The sequence below is a fragment of the Monopterus albus genome, unplaced genomic scaffold (assembly GCF_001952655.1).
Source record: "Monopterus albus unplaced genomic scaffold, M_albus_1.0 scaffold81.1, whole genome shotgun sequence".
Taxonomy (NCBI): Eukaryota; Metazoa; Chordata; class Actinopteri; order Synbranchiformes; family Synbranchidae; genus Monopterus; species Monopterus albus.
The window spans coordinates 467,390-482,055 of NW_018127961.1; the positions used below are offsets into that span (position 1 = coordinate 467,390).

At 41.6% G+C, this 14,666-nt stretch overlaps 1 protein-coding gene across 8 annotated transcripts in view; it reads left to right on the forward strand.

The window, feature by feature from the left end:
- The window catches only part of vps13b (vacuolar protein sorting 13 homolog B), a 360,621-nt gene that overhangs the window by 140,636 nt on the left and 205,319 nt on the right, over window positions 1-14,666 (forward strand). For all 8 annotated transcript variants that reach the window (XM_020606753.1, XM_020606747.1, XM_020606748.1 and 5 more), the window contains exons 20-21: window positions 8,771-8,877; window positions 11,205-11,340. In XM_020606753.1, coding sequence (XP_020462409.1) covers window positions 8,771-8,877; window positions 11,205-11,340 — 243 coding nt within the window. The remainder of the gene's footprint in view (window positions 1-8,770; window positions 8,878-11,204; window positions 11,341-14,666) is intronic.

Here is a 14,666-nt window from a genome sequence, read left to right on the forward strand (position 1 = left end):
GGTTGTACGTATAGCATGAATTTTATAATTTAACTGACCCCTTAAATTGTATCCCCCTTCCCTTTCATTAAATAGTTTTTGAATTCCACCAGGTAATAAATTGTTCCTGGCTTTATACATAAACACAGCAGTCTTATATCCCACTAAATCAAAAAATTTTAACAATTTAGACTGTATGAAAGCTACATTGGTGTGATCTCTATACCCCATCTTGTGCACAATTCTTATTGCTCTTTTTTGTAATATATACAAGGGTTGAAGTGAGCTTTTGTATGTGTTTCCCCAGTTTTCAACCCCATACTCTAAGTATGGTAGAATCAGTGAAGAATACAAAATGCGTAATGCTTTCCCGTCCAAAATATATCTAACCCTTGCCAATATCGATATATTCATTGCTATTTTGTGCTGAATATATCTGATATGAGATTTCCAGGAGAATTCCACTTTGCTGTCATTGAGAAGTGTTCAAACCATGGCTTCATTCAACAGTAGCTAATAACAGGCCAACAATGCAAAAGATCTCTGCCCTTGTAGTTTCAGGACACACACACTGATGTTGGTCTTTCTGTAATTGGGAGGACACGCATACATACAATATACATGCTGACATAAAGCATTTCCTAGCTCCTTATTCTAACCTCATCCATCACAACTACTTACCTAAATACAACTCCTTGCCTTACCCTAACCTAATGCTAACCACAATGCCAAAAGGTCCACACAGTGACAGTGGTGGTGTTGAACTAACACTTGTTCACACACACACACACACACACACACACACACACACACTGGAAGTCATCTACACACATTGGAAGTCATCTTCACTCACAAAGTTTTAGCTTTTGGCGGTTGAGGGCTACTATATCAGTTTAGCCAGTACCTTACCTTCATTAATTTGCCTTTGCTAGCATGCCTTGGAATAGTTTCCACCTTCTACTAGCTTCTAATTGTTCAGTTGTAATCATCCTATCTCTGTTTGAGCTCATCCTACTGCCACTACAGTGACCCCCTTCCTGGATAAGGAAATCCAGCCAATCAGAACTAGTGCGTCATTATTCTCTATACCCCTTCATGTCCTCTAGCCTTGCGTCCGTGCATTGCATGAGCTAAAATAGCTCATCCTGAAACCATTAGACCAAATTGCTAAATGATTAAAATGTGCAACCACTTAAAGCTATAACTTTGAGAGGAGTAATCTTCAATCTACTGTGGTAAGCAAGAAGAGGATGAGGTGGATAGTGGGAGAGACCCACAGAGACCGAGAAAAAAGTGAGCGAGAGAGGAGGTTAGAGATATTAGTTATTTCATATAAACATCACCCCTGCCTCCCTTTTGCCATATCCAACTCATATATTTATTATTCTGATGTCAGTTTGGACAGAGAGTGCAAATTCACATTCATGGGAATGTGAGGCTAACACAGTGATAGTTATTAAGGTTAACAGAGAGCAAAAACACACGTGGTCAAACTTATTTTGTTCTACATATGCACATAGTGCTTGCACAGACAATTCTTTGTAAGTAGTGTGTATGTACATTGAAGTATATGTCCTGGATTTAAATGACTTCAGATGAGGATTTATTTGTTTGGGATAAGTGATTACAGTAACAGTCACAGATTACAGTTACTCACTTGATCATCTGAACGCAAGCTGTGTAATACAGCCAGACTGAGTCAGGCACCTGTGGAGAATTCTGAACAACTGTACCATCAGAGTGATGCACTGGTCCTCTGGTATATACTGTCTGCTGCTCTGTTCCTTCAGTGACAACATGAGTTTATTTTAGTACACTCTCACTAGATGCAAGAAGATTCTCAGTGGATCCAGAAATTCTCTGAAATAGAGAAAATGTTTTTTTCTCCCCATATCTGGCAGCAGTTGCAACATTTTTTTTCACGTAAATACAACAACATTGTAGCTACTGCAACGTGAGCATTAGTCCACTGAACATCCACAGTGAAATGCATTTAAATGTTTGCTGTTCTTTTATTGGTCTCTGAGGAGTACAGTGCAAAAATGTTTCATTAAGGACCACTTATCACCTAGATGTGGCCAAAATAGAAAAGGTTCTTAAAATCGACTCTTGGACCAAACGGGCCGCTTGTCTGACAGATATACTTAACCTTTTGACAGTCCCATCAACGGGGCATATGTAGTACATAGACAGAGATAAAGGCAGGTCTCCAAGGCATATTGAAAGTCAAACTTCAGAATCTCCAGTGCAGCAATCCCAGCTTCCACACTGACCCACAAACTCAGTTAGATGACTTTGATTTGTCACTGAGATCATTACTAAGTCTACTGCACACACACAGATCCAAGCTGACAGACTGAGGGAACAGAGATTCTGCAGAGGTGGAACGACTTGATGGTGATTGAAGACAGGATCTTGTCTTTGATTGTCCCACTTGCTGTCCAGATAGCTAAGGACTGAGGGGACAGTTGAAGAGGATGACTGGAGAAGGGAGGGTTGTCACAAAAGACATTTGTTGCAAAAGACAGCTGGACTGTGAAGCTGGTCAGTTTTTAGGTGGTGAGAAAGAATAGAAGAAGTGACTACGGATGTCAAAGAAGGCACATTAGCCTTTTTCAAATGCCAAGCAACTGGATTCACCCAAATACAGCTTTGAGCCATCTGAAACATAAAACCTCAGCAATAACTTAAAAAGAAATGAATAGATTGGTGCCAGCTACTGATACCATTTTTACCCTTGAGCTTCCTGCCAACCTTTATATTAAAATATATTGCATGTTCCTCTCGTGCTCGCTTTGATATGTGTGCATCTGAAGTTTCACTAAATTATTATATTTTTGCATCCAAGCAGTTTTTGTTATTCTTGAAGCTGTTAATGTTTTTATGAAGACAGATCTACACCATTATTTATCTGACTTTTTTCCTCTGCTTTTTGTTGCATAACTTCTTTATTGATATTTTATCCTCAAGAGTATAAGAAATATTGATGCAATATCAAGTAAACTTCATATTTTGCTATTTGCAATAAGCCTTTCTGTTTGCTACTTTGAAATCCATATAAAATACTTGGAATGAACCTTAGCTAATGACAGACATTAAATTGCTTTATTCCCTCTCTCCTCATAACAAGCTGAGAGAACTCGGCTTGAACTGTAGAGAAAGCCCCTGGGGCAGCTGAATGATAGCAGCGATAAGGAGTTTTCAAGGTAACTATGCAAAACTGAAATGGTCTGTGGGAAAGCAGCAGCAGAAGCAGAAGTCTGTTTATTTTAATGAGCTCAGAAGTGTCTCTCCTGTTCCCCTTACATTACACTGGGGCTCATTTAGAGTTCACACAGTGCACTGTATGTTCATGATGGATATGGTAATGATGCATTAATGCAATCAGGACCATGTCTGTTTTGGCTCTCATTAAGAATGCTTGCTATCTTGCTGACAAGGGCCAGGACACACTTGGTTGTGACTTTAAGCATTTTCCTTTGGTGACTTAAAGCATTTTCCCTCACTGCAATTACAGTAGGAGAAAGTTAGACAAAAAAAGTATTTTTGTGGGCATTACAGAGGAATTGTGCAGGAGAGAGAATAAGACGAGAGATAACAGCTGGAATATTCCAGAGTGAGGCTGCTTGGGTTTCAGTAGGGGCAAATGTGCTGTGTCTGGTTGTCTTTTCAACACCATGAGAGCTGATGTTGATTTATGACGGCTTGGAATCAAGTAGAAGAGGGATATGTGTGGCTATAGAGCCTCTTATCAACATCTGGGGTTCAACAGAGCTGCTGTTCTGCTGCTTCAAACCCCTCATCTGGCCTCACTATTGGTCTACAGTCCATACTAGGGATGTGCATAAGTCCATCTTTCCTAATGTTTATTGTGTAGTCCGTTTTATGCAATTTAGGACATTATTGCAGAATGTGTTCCAAATGTACAAAATACTGAATCACATTTCAGACCAAATCCACTTTTTTGTATTGAATAAGAATAAATGGAAACATTTTCTGGGTTTTGTTGAATCACCAACAATGTGGACCACTAAACAGGACAACACACTTGTACAAGAATTGTGTAGTACACAGAGGAGCTAGCCAAACTAGCTCACTGTTACGCATGCCTGCAATGGATGGCAGCCTGTAGGCAAAGCTGTAGTTCCCCAAACTGTGGACGTATGGTTCCATTTTTTTTTTTTTTGAAAAAGTCAGATTTGAGTCACTTGAAGGATTTTGTATCCTTCTGGGAAGGATGCAAGAAAATTTCTGTAGCATTAAAAGTGCCTAAGAGCACAGTAGCATCCATCATTGTCAAATGAAAGAAATTTGGAACCACCAACAGTCTTCATAGATCTGGTCAGCGAGCCAAACTGAGTGATAGGGGGTGAAGGGCCTTGGTCAGACAGGTGATCAAGAACCCAAGGGTCACTATGAGAGATGTGAGAACCTTACTGAAGGACAACTATCAGTGCAGCACTCCACCAATCAGGCCTATCTATTGATCGATAGATGTGTATGTGTTTTATAATGAATTTAGGTTGTGTTTCTATCATTCAGTGTACTTTTCTCTCTCTGCTTCTCTTGCCATTATCTGCCTACCTTTCTCTGACTCCCACAGTGGCTAAATCTCTCTTCAGCTTTCTTGTCATCTTTTACTGTTAGTATACCCACAGCTGTAGTCAGCCTTTATGAGGCTACCACAGTTGGGCCATACTGAGAAACACAAACACACTTACACATATATGCTTATATTCTCTTAAAATCACACACACATACAGAGAGAGATCTGGTGCAGAGAGTTGTATTGGCCCAAAGCGAGAGCAGGCTTTTTGTACACCAGGCTCTGTTTCCAGTCAAACTTGCCTGTGTTGTTTCTCTGAGCCACTGGGCTCCTGTGGCAGCGTTGCCCAGGGGCCACTGGATCACAGCATGGCAGGGGATTAGCAGTGCAGTGAATGGTTTGAGAGCATGAAACAACGCCTTTTTACTATTCTACAGCACATAGACAAATGGATACAAATAGAAATACTTAAGTTCATAATGACACTCACACACACATAACATACACTGTACTCCACACTGTTCCATGCACCCACCCACACATGGGTGATTCCTTTATAGTGGTGTCCTTAACTCCAATTCTGTCTCTCTCACTCTTTCTCTCCCCCTCTCTCTCACACACACACACAGAGTTACAGGCACTCACATGACATATGCACTACTAGAACACCTGTCGGCCTGCATGGCTCACTCCAGGACACCTTGGAGTCATGAGCTCATCGGAAAAGCAATTAAAGGCAGCATAGGCCCCGCAAGCTGGCGTAATGTTTTGTTTTGCTACTTGGCTTCGAAATTAACCAAACCTGTCAGAAGTCATCTGGCTGACACGGGCTGGGCTATATTTATTTATTTTCTGTTGGAGAAGCTGGACGCAGGGTCCCAGTGCTGCCTTATATCCAACAGTGAAGCGGTTCTGAGGGGGCGATTAGCTGACTAGAACATGAATCCTCCCCCCTCTGTCTATTTGCAGTGTGTGGTTGGTGGGTGAGGGAGTGAGAGTGATGGTGAATACCCTTTGCCTTTCTTTGCCCGATTGGTACTCTGGTGGGGTCATGGCCCTGTAGTTGAGAGGTTGTGCCCTTTGTAACCCCAATCAGGGTTTTGGTTTCCACTGTGGGACTTGATTTTGAACTTGCACTGACCTGACCACTCCCTCTTTATTAAATTTCATGCTTGCAGCAACTAAACAAAATCAGATTTTGCATTAAAAATGTCAATGCCTAAACCATGTAATCATGTAAAAAGACTATATGAAGACAGAAAATCTGTGGCTGATAGATAATGGGGCTGTTGACCCAGAGAAGAAGAGACTGACCATAGATGGGCCTTAAGGGTTAGAGGCCTTCTCTCAGTTTGGCCTGATGCAGCCTGATGTCAGACAGCCATAAAACAGCACCAACAGTGCTGTGCTTTCTTTTAACTCCACTACTCTTAAGCCACTGAAGAAATAAAAACACCTTTGACATTAATAAGCCACTGTGGGTGAGTCAAGGTAAGTGTGTCTTCACACATGCCTGCGTATACATTCTGCGGCTGTGAGTATTTATGCAGTCTAGGCCACTGAGCAGTTTTGATGTTTTCTTGAAGAATCATTTAGGAAGTAAGAAAAACACCTTTGTTATTGTTGTCATCACTCCATGCCACCCTGTTAGAGCAGAGAAAAACAACAGTTAGCCTGCGTCCGAGGTCACACTCGATGCACGCCAGGCTGTTTTATGGTGCGGCACACTTCAAAGGAAGTGTCACTCCTGGCAGTTATGTCAACACCACGATGAAACAAGAACACACAGTGTGGATGGTAAAGCCTTGGTCTTCAAAGCCTTAAAACCCGAGTCAACACTTACTTTGTTTCTGTGTCACTGACACACTAGCAGAGATGGAGGGAAAAAGATTGTTTGCTCCGTTAATCTCAGAAAGAGAGCTTTTTGAGTGGTGTTGTGATAGATCAACATGGTTGTGGCTGTCATGGGCAGAGGCCAAACAGACATGACACACAGCCACAGGGAGATGACATCAGCCGGCACGACCTCGAACACGCTACTAAGACGCTGCCAGCTATTTCAGTTTCCTTAGTTATTTAAGTAACACACTTACTAGACTTTGAGACAAATGAGTGCTTTCTGTCCAGGCTTTGCCACTGCATAGTGAAAATCTGTTGACTCTGTTGTCTTTTTTATTACATTATATAAAAATCCAATTATGTCATGTCATCCCATTTAAATTGGGTGCAGTGATTTTTTTTTTTAAACCTTTTTGGTTATCTTATCTTTTTATTCCCATTAAAGAGTCCATTTACTAAGTTATATGATTTATTGTGCCATGACTCATTTCTACTGAATGTGGTTAGTCATGCTCAGTGTATCCCATAGACCACAATTTAGGGTCAATTGAATGAATTTGTCTTCACTACATCCTAACTACTGTGCCCATCCTAAGTTTTAGGTCCTGTACTGTTCATGCTGTTCAGGGATATGATGAAACCACTTGAATTTGGGCCCCAGCACTACAGCTACAGCCAAAGCCTATTAAGCAGCCACACTGTGGTACAGAAGTTCAAGCCACAGGGCTGAGGTTATAATTTCTCTTCAAGAGGAGAGGAACAGAGGTGCATGTAGAATGATTACAAGGCTGAAGTTAGGGAAGCAACGAGGTTTGAAGGGGTAGATGCAGGGACACAGTAAAGAGACAGAAGGAAGTGATGGAAAGTAAAAGAAAGATAAAGGAAGAACTGTGACTGAGTTTAGCTTGATCTAATGAGAAAGTTTCCACTTCCTCAGAAAATATTCGGTACTATTAATAAACCATGGCTGAGGATGAAAGTGTACATGGCGAATAATGACACACAGGCACTTGTATGGACATGCATACACTGCACAACATTGTAGATGAACACACACTACAGACTTCACACCTTACACACACACACTTAACAGTACTGACTCAAACTTCTTATAGCTCATTCTTTCAGTCATACATACTGTATTTACTTTGCAAAGCAAAAACACACACACATGGAGGTTCACAGGCCACAAATCACTGAGCCTTGTAAAAGTGGAACAAACTAGAACTGCTTTATTTGTCTTGTTCACAGGGAATAATGGAGCCAGAGTCGGTGCAACAAAAGTGTGTGGAGAGAGAGAGTTTATAATTGTGCTTGGTCCATGCTTTAGAAGCACTTCAATGTTAAGCAAGGCAACAAGCAATCAGGCTTTGTCTGAGGTGATAAACAATTGATATTTCATACATTCACAATTATAGACACTCTGTAGACTGGGTTTGTGTCCAAAGGTCCACTAAACTGCTGAAAGTCCGTCTAGAACTAAAACATCCTCTTATCCACATGCTGCGACATTCTACAGCACGCCAGAGACTCTGCGCTAATCCAGCCGGCCTGGGAGTCATTATTGATAGGATACTAATGCATTACCTCAGGGCCAACTTATTGTTGGTAAAGATTATTATTTAAGAGAAAACTAAAACTCAGGGAAACTCTCAAGTTTCACAGAAATGTATCAGAAGAAAATGTTATTCTTGGCTGAGTGTAATACCCCTTTGAACAGTGCAATTGAAACGAACGGGGGTCCTTACTGCCCTCCACCAAGCAGGCTTGATACCCACCAGCAGGTCGTTAGGGGACAGTGCACATTCTGTAGAAGTGGAAGAACCTGATGGTTCATCTTGCTGGATCTTACAAGATCACATGTCCACATCTATGTCGTTGTGTCTCTTACTTTGCAGAAGTATAGACGAGTGATTAAATAAAAGGAAAAAACCAGCAAGGTGTCTCACTGTTGGGCCATCAACAGCTTCAGTGCACCTTGGCCCTGATTCTCTGAGTCCATTACCATTCTTCCAAAAGATATTCTCTAATTTAGTTCAGCTGGGTTGAGATCTGGTGAATGTGAAGGCCATAGCATATGATTCACATCATTTAGTCATTCACTGAGCGTACTATCATCCTGGAAGAGAGCACTCAACTTTGTACTGACTTGCAGTGACTAAGGAATAACAGAGCCACAGGATCTCACTGTAGGGATCAGGTATACAGGTTTTTCCTTTGTCACCTATTAGTAATTGTAGCAACAACATCAATATATTTTTTGTTATGATGAGTTTACATAGTTTCCACTTTAGTCATTGATTTTGTGTAATTCTTGATCTGGACCCTATAGAAGTAGCTGTGTGTGAACATCGGTTTATTTATCAACAGATTGCTTAATGATTATGTCTTTTGTTTGTCCTCCAGGTGCAGTCCTGCTGGTCAGTGTTCAGGGCATAGCTGTCAGTGTGGACCCAGTCTTCTGCACCTGGCTGTTGTACCAACCACGAGCGAGCAGCAGACAACAGCATCTGGTATGTGGTCCCGTCATGTTTTCAGACTAAATCTGTCTGTTCTTGGCCATTTGTGTTGGCATTGAAACAAGATTTAACTAGCAATTTGTGTTGGTAAAGTAATTGTAGCAGATTCTACTGTTCCATTAATTTTCAGTTGCTCCAAATCAGAGCCTGAAGCAAATGTTCTGTAAATTCTGCTCCCCTCCCTCTGCCTTGGCTTGTCTTTCCCAGCTACCTTTTTCCATGTGCTTTGCTCCCTGTCTTCCATCCAGTCTTTCTCTATTTATTTGACAGGGGTCATGGTGATGGTTATGGACATTGAATGCTCTGTGCCCACACTACACATACTACAACACATGTACACACGCACAGCAGATGTGCTTAGTCTGAATGCCTGGGAATTAGCACAGGTTATATATATACTTTTATTTATTTATTTATTTTTCAAGTTGGTCTGTTTCATGCCTCGTGCAGTTTGAAAAGGCTGTCAGCATGTCTGTGTGAGAGAGACAAAGAGAGAGGGAGTTAATTGCACTCCTTGCTCTGGAGGTTGTTGCTGTATGGGGGTAAACACATGTTATGAGTTGAACTGCAGCCAGTGTGAAGAATATATACTGGCTGCAGTGTGTGGTTGTGTGTGCCTATGCTCATGTGTTTGTTTATGTAAGACCACCTACGTCAGCTGCACGTCAAGGCCTTGTCAAGGCCTGGCTGCCTAGACGAGGCTTTGAGCTGAAGGCCAGTGAACAACCAGTGAAGGACAGGGGAGAGGACACTGACTGGTCAGAATTGGGATGGCAGGAAATGATGAGAAAGGAGGTACTTGGAGCAGAAAACAGGACAATGGAAGGGCCATTTAGTGGGAAGGACAGTGGGAGATGGACTATGTGACATGAGTAGGATAGGAAGGGCTTTGGTAGTACAGAGGAAAGAGAAGCAGAAAAAAGCACCAAAAAGGCTGATGGGAGAAAGTGAACAAAAGCTAATACATCAGAAAACAGTGGAGTCACAAACACCAGAGGGGGTTGCATATCGGGGTATGGCAGAGAGAGCACAGAGGACAGCAGACACCCAGAGGGACGAATGAGACACCCACCAGGGAATGGAGTAAGTTGAGAAGAGTATGGAGCAGAAGAGACAACAGAAAAGGGGAAAGTACTAGAACCAAACAGGCTTCTGCCTTGGCTACTGTGCATAATCCCCACCCCTCAGCTCCGGGTGTGTGATAGCAAGAGTTAGCTCATGTTATGTCATCCACCAGGAATTAACAGTGGTCACTGGGTAAGATACCTGCATTTAGTGTTAACTAGTAAAATGTGGCCAAGCACATTTTCCATGAAGTGTACAAACTAAATGTTGTTGTAAACATAGTATTTTAGTTGACCTTTCTATATAAATGGGTCTTTCAGTGTTTTCTTTTTTAGCATGCACATATCCTATACAGTGTTTGTTTATGTATGCTAGGTGCACTTGGAAGTGACTTTCTAACCAAAGAGTATTTTGACCTGACGATAATATTCAAGTCAAACTTGACTTTATGCAGCTAACCTACTGGCCCCCCATGTTTTATTCACCCTATGTTAAACTGAAGTAACCCAGGACAGATTTAGCCCCATACCTCAGTCAGCAATGCTAATATAGTTTTCCTTTTTTTCTGGGGTGGGGGTGGGGTACATTTTTAATCTCAAAACAACCAGCATTTGGGTCCTGACCCAGTCTTTGAAAAACAACTGCACTGATGCGTGTGTGTGTGTGTGTGTGTGTATTTCTACAGGCTACAGTATGTTGTTGGCCTGTAGCCTTGTGCAGCTGCATCATTGCCTAGTGGTGCTGCTGGCTGAAGCTATTGGGGTTTCCTTATTTCAAACCGATCTTCCACGCCTTTGTCTTTCAGCCATTTCACTGCCAGCCAGGGTGTGTGCTGTGTGTGTGTGCATTTGGCCTGCCAGGAGCATGGGAGAGTGCTCAACAAAACAGGGAGCTGTCACTAGTCCTTATTGGTCTTGGAGGCCTCTGTTGTGTTCCACTGCATTTTTCTTTTCTCTTTCTTTCCCTGCTGCCTTCATCTCTGCCTCACTTTCAGTCTTGTGTTGCACAATGCACTGTGTCTCTGATTAACGTAGATCATTTTTGAAACTACCACTGGATCATTACCCTTCTAACACAGAACATGTTGGTATAATACAGAACAGTGTTTATTTTGCACTTTTATATCAGATAACATTCTTCTTTTCAAAGAATGAATGAATGTTAATTTAATGGAAATGCATTCATGTAGAACAAAACAACATATTTTGGTTCCTGTTGCTTCATAGGTGTTCAGTCATGCTCTGTTGTTCTTTCAGAACCCAGGTCCAGAATCCAGGTCGGCTAAGAGGAGAGAGGATGAGGTGTCGATAGGGAGCACACCACTGGCCAAACAGCCTTCTAATCAGGCCTCAGATTATGCCAGCAGCCCCGTCAAAACCAAAACAGTCACAGGTAGGTTTACCACTCCGGTGCTGTGCCATAGATACTGTGACACTGCACATCATACAAGAACATTTATTACATTTCTGCAACAGTGAGGTTTCTACACCTAAAACAACAGGATCGGGCCCAGGTTCAGATCTTGACTCCATGTGTTTTGCATAAAGATTAATATACAAATGAGAACTGTAATGACTTCTTGTCGACATTTGTCAACGGAAACTGTTTCTGTGTCCAAGGACATAACAGCAGTTTACTGTGTTTAACCTTGTTTCTATAAAACCACGTTACATAGCATACTACAGCGAGCTGACAACTGCGTGAACCTGTTTCTCAGAGGACACCGTACGTCCAGGAATGTCCTCCTCTGGTAGTATTACTGTGGCTCCATGGACTGAAGATACCTAGAATAGATGAGTGTCTTGGCTGTGAGGAGCCTTTGTCTGTGCTGGTTTTCCACTTTCAGGGCACAAATCAAGACACACATGCATACATTCATGCATATGCATATAGAGACAGTTTATACATGTACACACCTGCGTTTGCCACATACTCACACTTGACACTCACGTGCTGTCCTTTAGCATTGATGTGGTCCTTCCTTAGATGCTTTCCAATTTTCCAAATCTAAGCTGTCTTCAAGAGGGAAACTCTGAACTCTTTGGACAGAGATGGACAAATTGGAGGAACCAAAGAGGAGGAGAGAGTAGATACTGTTCTGGAACTTGTCAAAGATGCTTGTTTTACTGTCAAGAACACGCTGTGTGGAGTATCTACAGTGTAAGCTTCTAGCTAATTGTTAATTATAGTAGGACAGGTCAAGGAGAAAATTAGTCACTGACAATTCATCACGTGTACCGGACATTTGCAGTGCAAAAGGCTGTTGTAGTGATATTTTCATCAGTGTGTACCTCAGGGATATAGTATGGTGATCAAAAACACCTACTTGGAACATCAAGCGCACAGACACACACATGCATACCCACATACTGTACAGTGCACAGGTATTCTTACACTGCTTTTCGAGCAGTCTGTTTAGTAGCTGTCCATGACATAAAGCAGAGCCTTACTGACTGCCGAAATGGTTTTCATTTAATACTCATATGGTTATTTATAAACCTAATAGCCCACCCCCCCTTCTCTCTCCTGTTCTCCTATAGATATTTAATTGTGATCCAATGGAAAGGCTTTGCATTTAACTGAATTAGTTACACAGTTAAGAAGCTGAGTAAATAAAAACATGAAGAGGTCTTCCCAGTCTCTACTGTTTGACTCTTACAGTGTTTAGGCTCCAGGTCCTCTAAACACTTTAGTGGTTGAAACATTGTCTGCCAAAGCATTGCATTGCAGTGACAAATCAGGGGAATAACCAAATGGCTGTTTGGCTTTTTTTCTTTTCTAACTCCCTGGGGAACATGTTTCCATCAGGAGCAATAATTCCCTGTTTTGGGTGAGATCATCCTGTAGCAGTAAATAACACCGCATGTGTATGACGTTCCAACCTGTCAAGCATTTTGATAGGAAAAATGCTCCTTTGACATTTCAGAGTCTAAAAACGGCCATTAGGCTTCTTTCCTTGCTGGCTTAGGAAGCTCACAGCTGAGAGGTCACGCTGCCTTTTCCCTTTGTTCCTTGTTTCATGCTGTGCTTGCTATTGGCTTTTCCATACTGCAGAATCTTTGCTTACCCACATCTCAGCAGTATCTTCTCTCATTAGGAGTCAGTAAACAGTCACCTTGCACACATTTTTCAACAACACTCCACTCATCGGAGTGTACTGGCTATCAGTGTGCATGACCTCCTGTCCGCCAGCTGTCTGTCTCTAAAAGCTCCTCTGTCTTGCTGTCTAACGTTTTGTTTTTCTGTCCGTGAAGCCGTTTTGTGGACTGGCTAGATGTGTGTTTCTCTTTCTGTTAAGTTTAGCACTTTTTTTGTCTTGTAGTCTTTTACTTTTTCAGTCATGCTGTCTGCATCTTTGTCATTCTGTCTACCACACGGATGTTTGTGAACAACTGAAAGGAAAGTTATCCTGGATATTAGAATGAATGGCTCACACACAGTGTTGGCTGCTATGAAATGTTAAGTGGACAGCACATCTGGCCTGAAACTGTGTGTGTTGAATTGTTTAGTGTTAGGCATACTGTATTTGTATATGGCATTTCATTGTTGGTCTGCTTTAGTTAGTTAGAAACATGTACTGAGTCAGACTGGAGCTCTTTCTAATCCAAATATTTCTCCTGTGAAGTGAAAACAAGACATTGGTAACTAGGTGCTAGTACTGTACTTTGTTAAGATTCAACCCTCAGCACCCCCCACTCCTACTCCACATTGGAATAGAGCTTGCAAGCCAATGAAAAGTATCTTCTCTGGATGTTGCTGCAGTGTTACAGGAGTAGATGAAATGAAAAGTTACAAATTGTTTCCGTGAGCAATCACAAAAAGAAAAGGGCAGAGGCTTTTAGCCCTTGTGGTTTTAATCATGGTGAAACAGTAAGCCTTCCTGCAGTCAGAGGATCTTGATACACTACAGCTCAACACTGCAGAGAATCTTACAGCAGTGGTTTCCTTCATCCCACAACTCCAGTTCCACTATATCCTTGTTACATAATAATGCATCCATCCTGCAGCTGATTATTTTGTTTCTTTGTATGCGAAGATGACATTATGTCATGGGCCATTAATGAAAAATAGGAACTCCTCACATCATCCAAGTTTGTTGGACTGCGGTGATGCTTGATACGCTGTTTGAGATTCGTAAATTGAAATTCTCTTCCACCTCATTTCTCTTAATAATCCTTTGTTCCTGGGATTAATTGGGAATGATAAATGGAATTTTTCATACTCCCAAGGGTTGGCTGACAGTGGTGGGGTGGATACTTGATACACAGATAAATATTCAGTCTTCCTTTGGGCAACAGATGTTTAACGCAGAATTTTATTGAAAGTACTATTTATCAGGGCAGCCTTGGTAAAATTCACTCTAAAACAGGATTCACAAATGTTAACCTCATAACTGTACACAGCTTAACTCGGTTGGCAAACTTTAAAACGGTGGTTACCAGGGCTCCCACTTTAAACTGCTCAAGGTCATGGGAATAATATATGTATATTTTGTTCTTAGGGGGGATTTTCCCCTGTAAACCCTTTACCCCAGTCACCTCGTGAGACGAGCTGCTGACATATAACATGTTATGATTAAAATTAGACTCTAAAAATGATTAATTAATTGCTTTACCATGTGTGGAGCACTCTGTGAATCAGGAACTGAAAGTTTAAACAGGAGGGAGATGGTGGGAGCTCACTCTGGGCTAGTTGTTGTGTAAAAAAAAAAAAAAAAA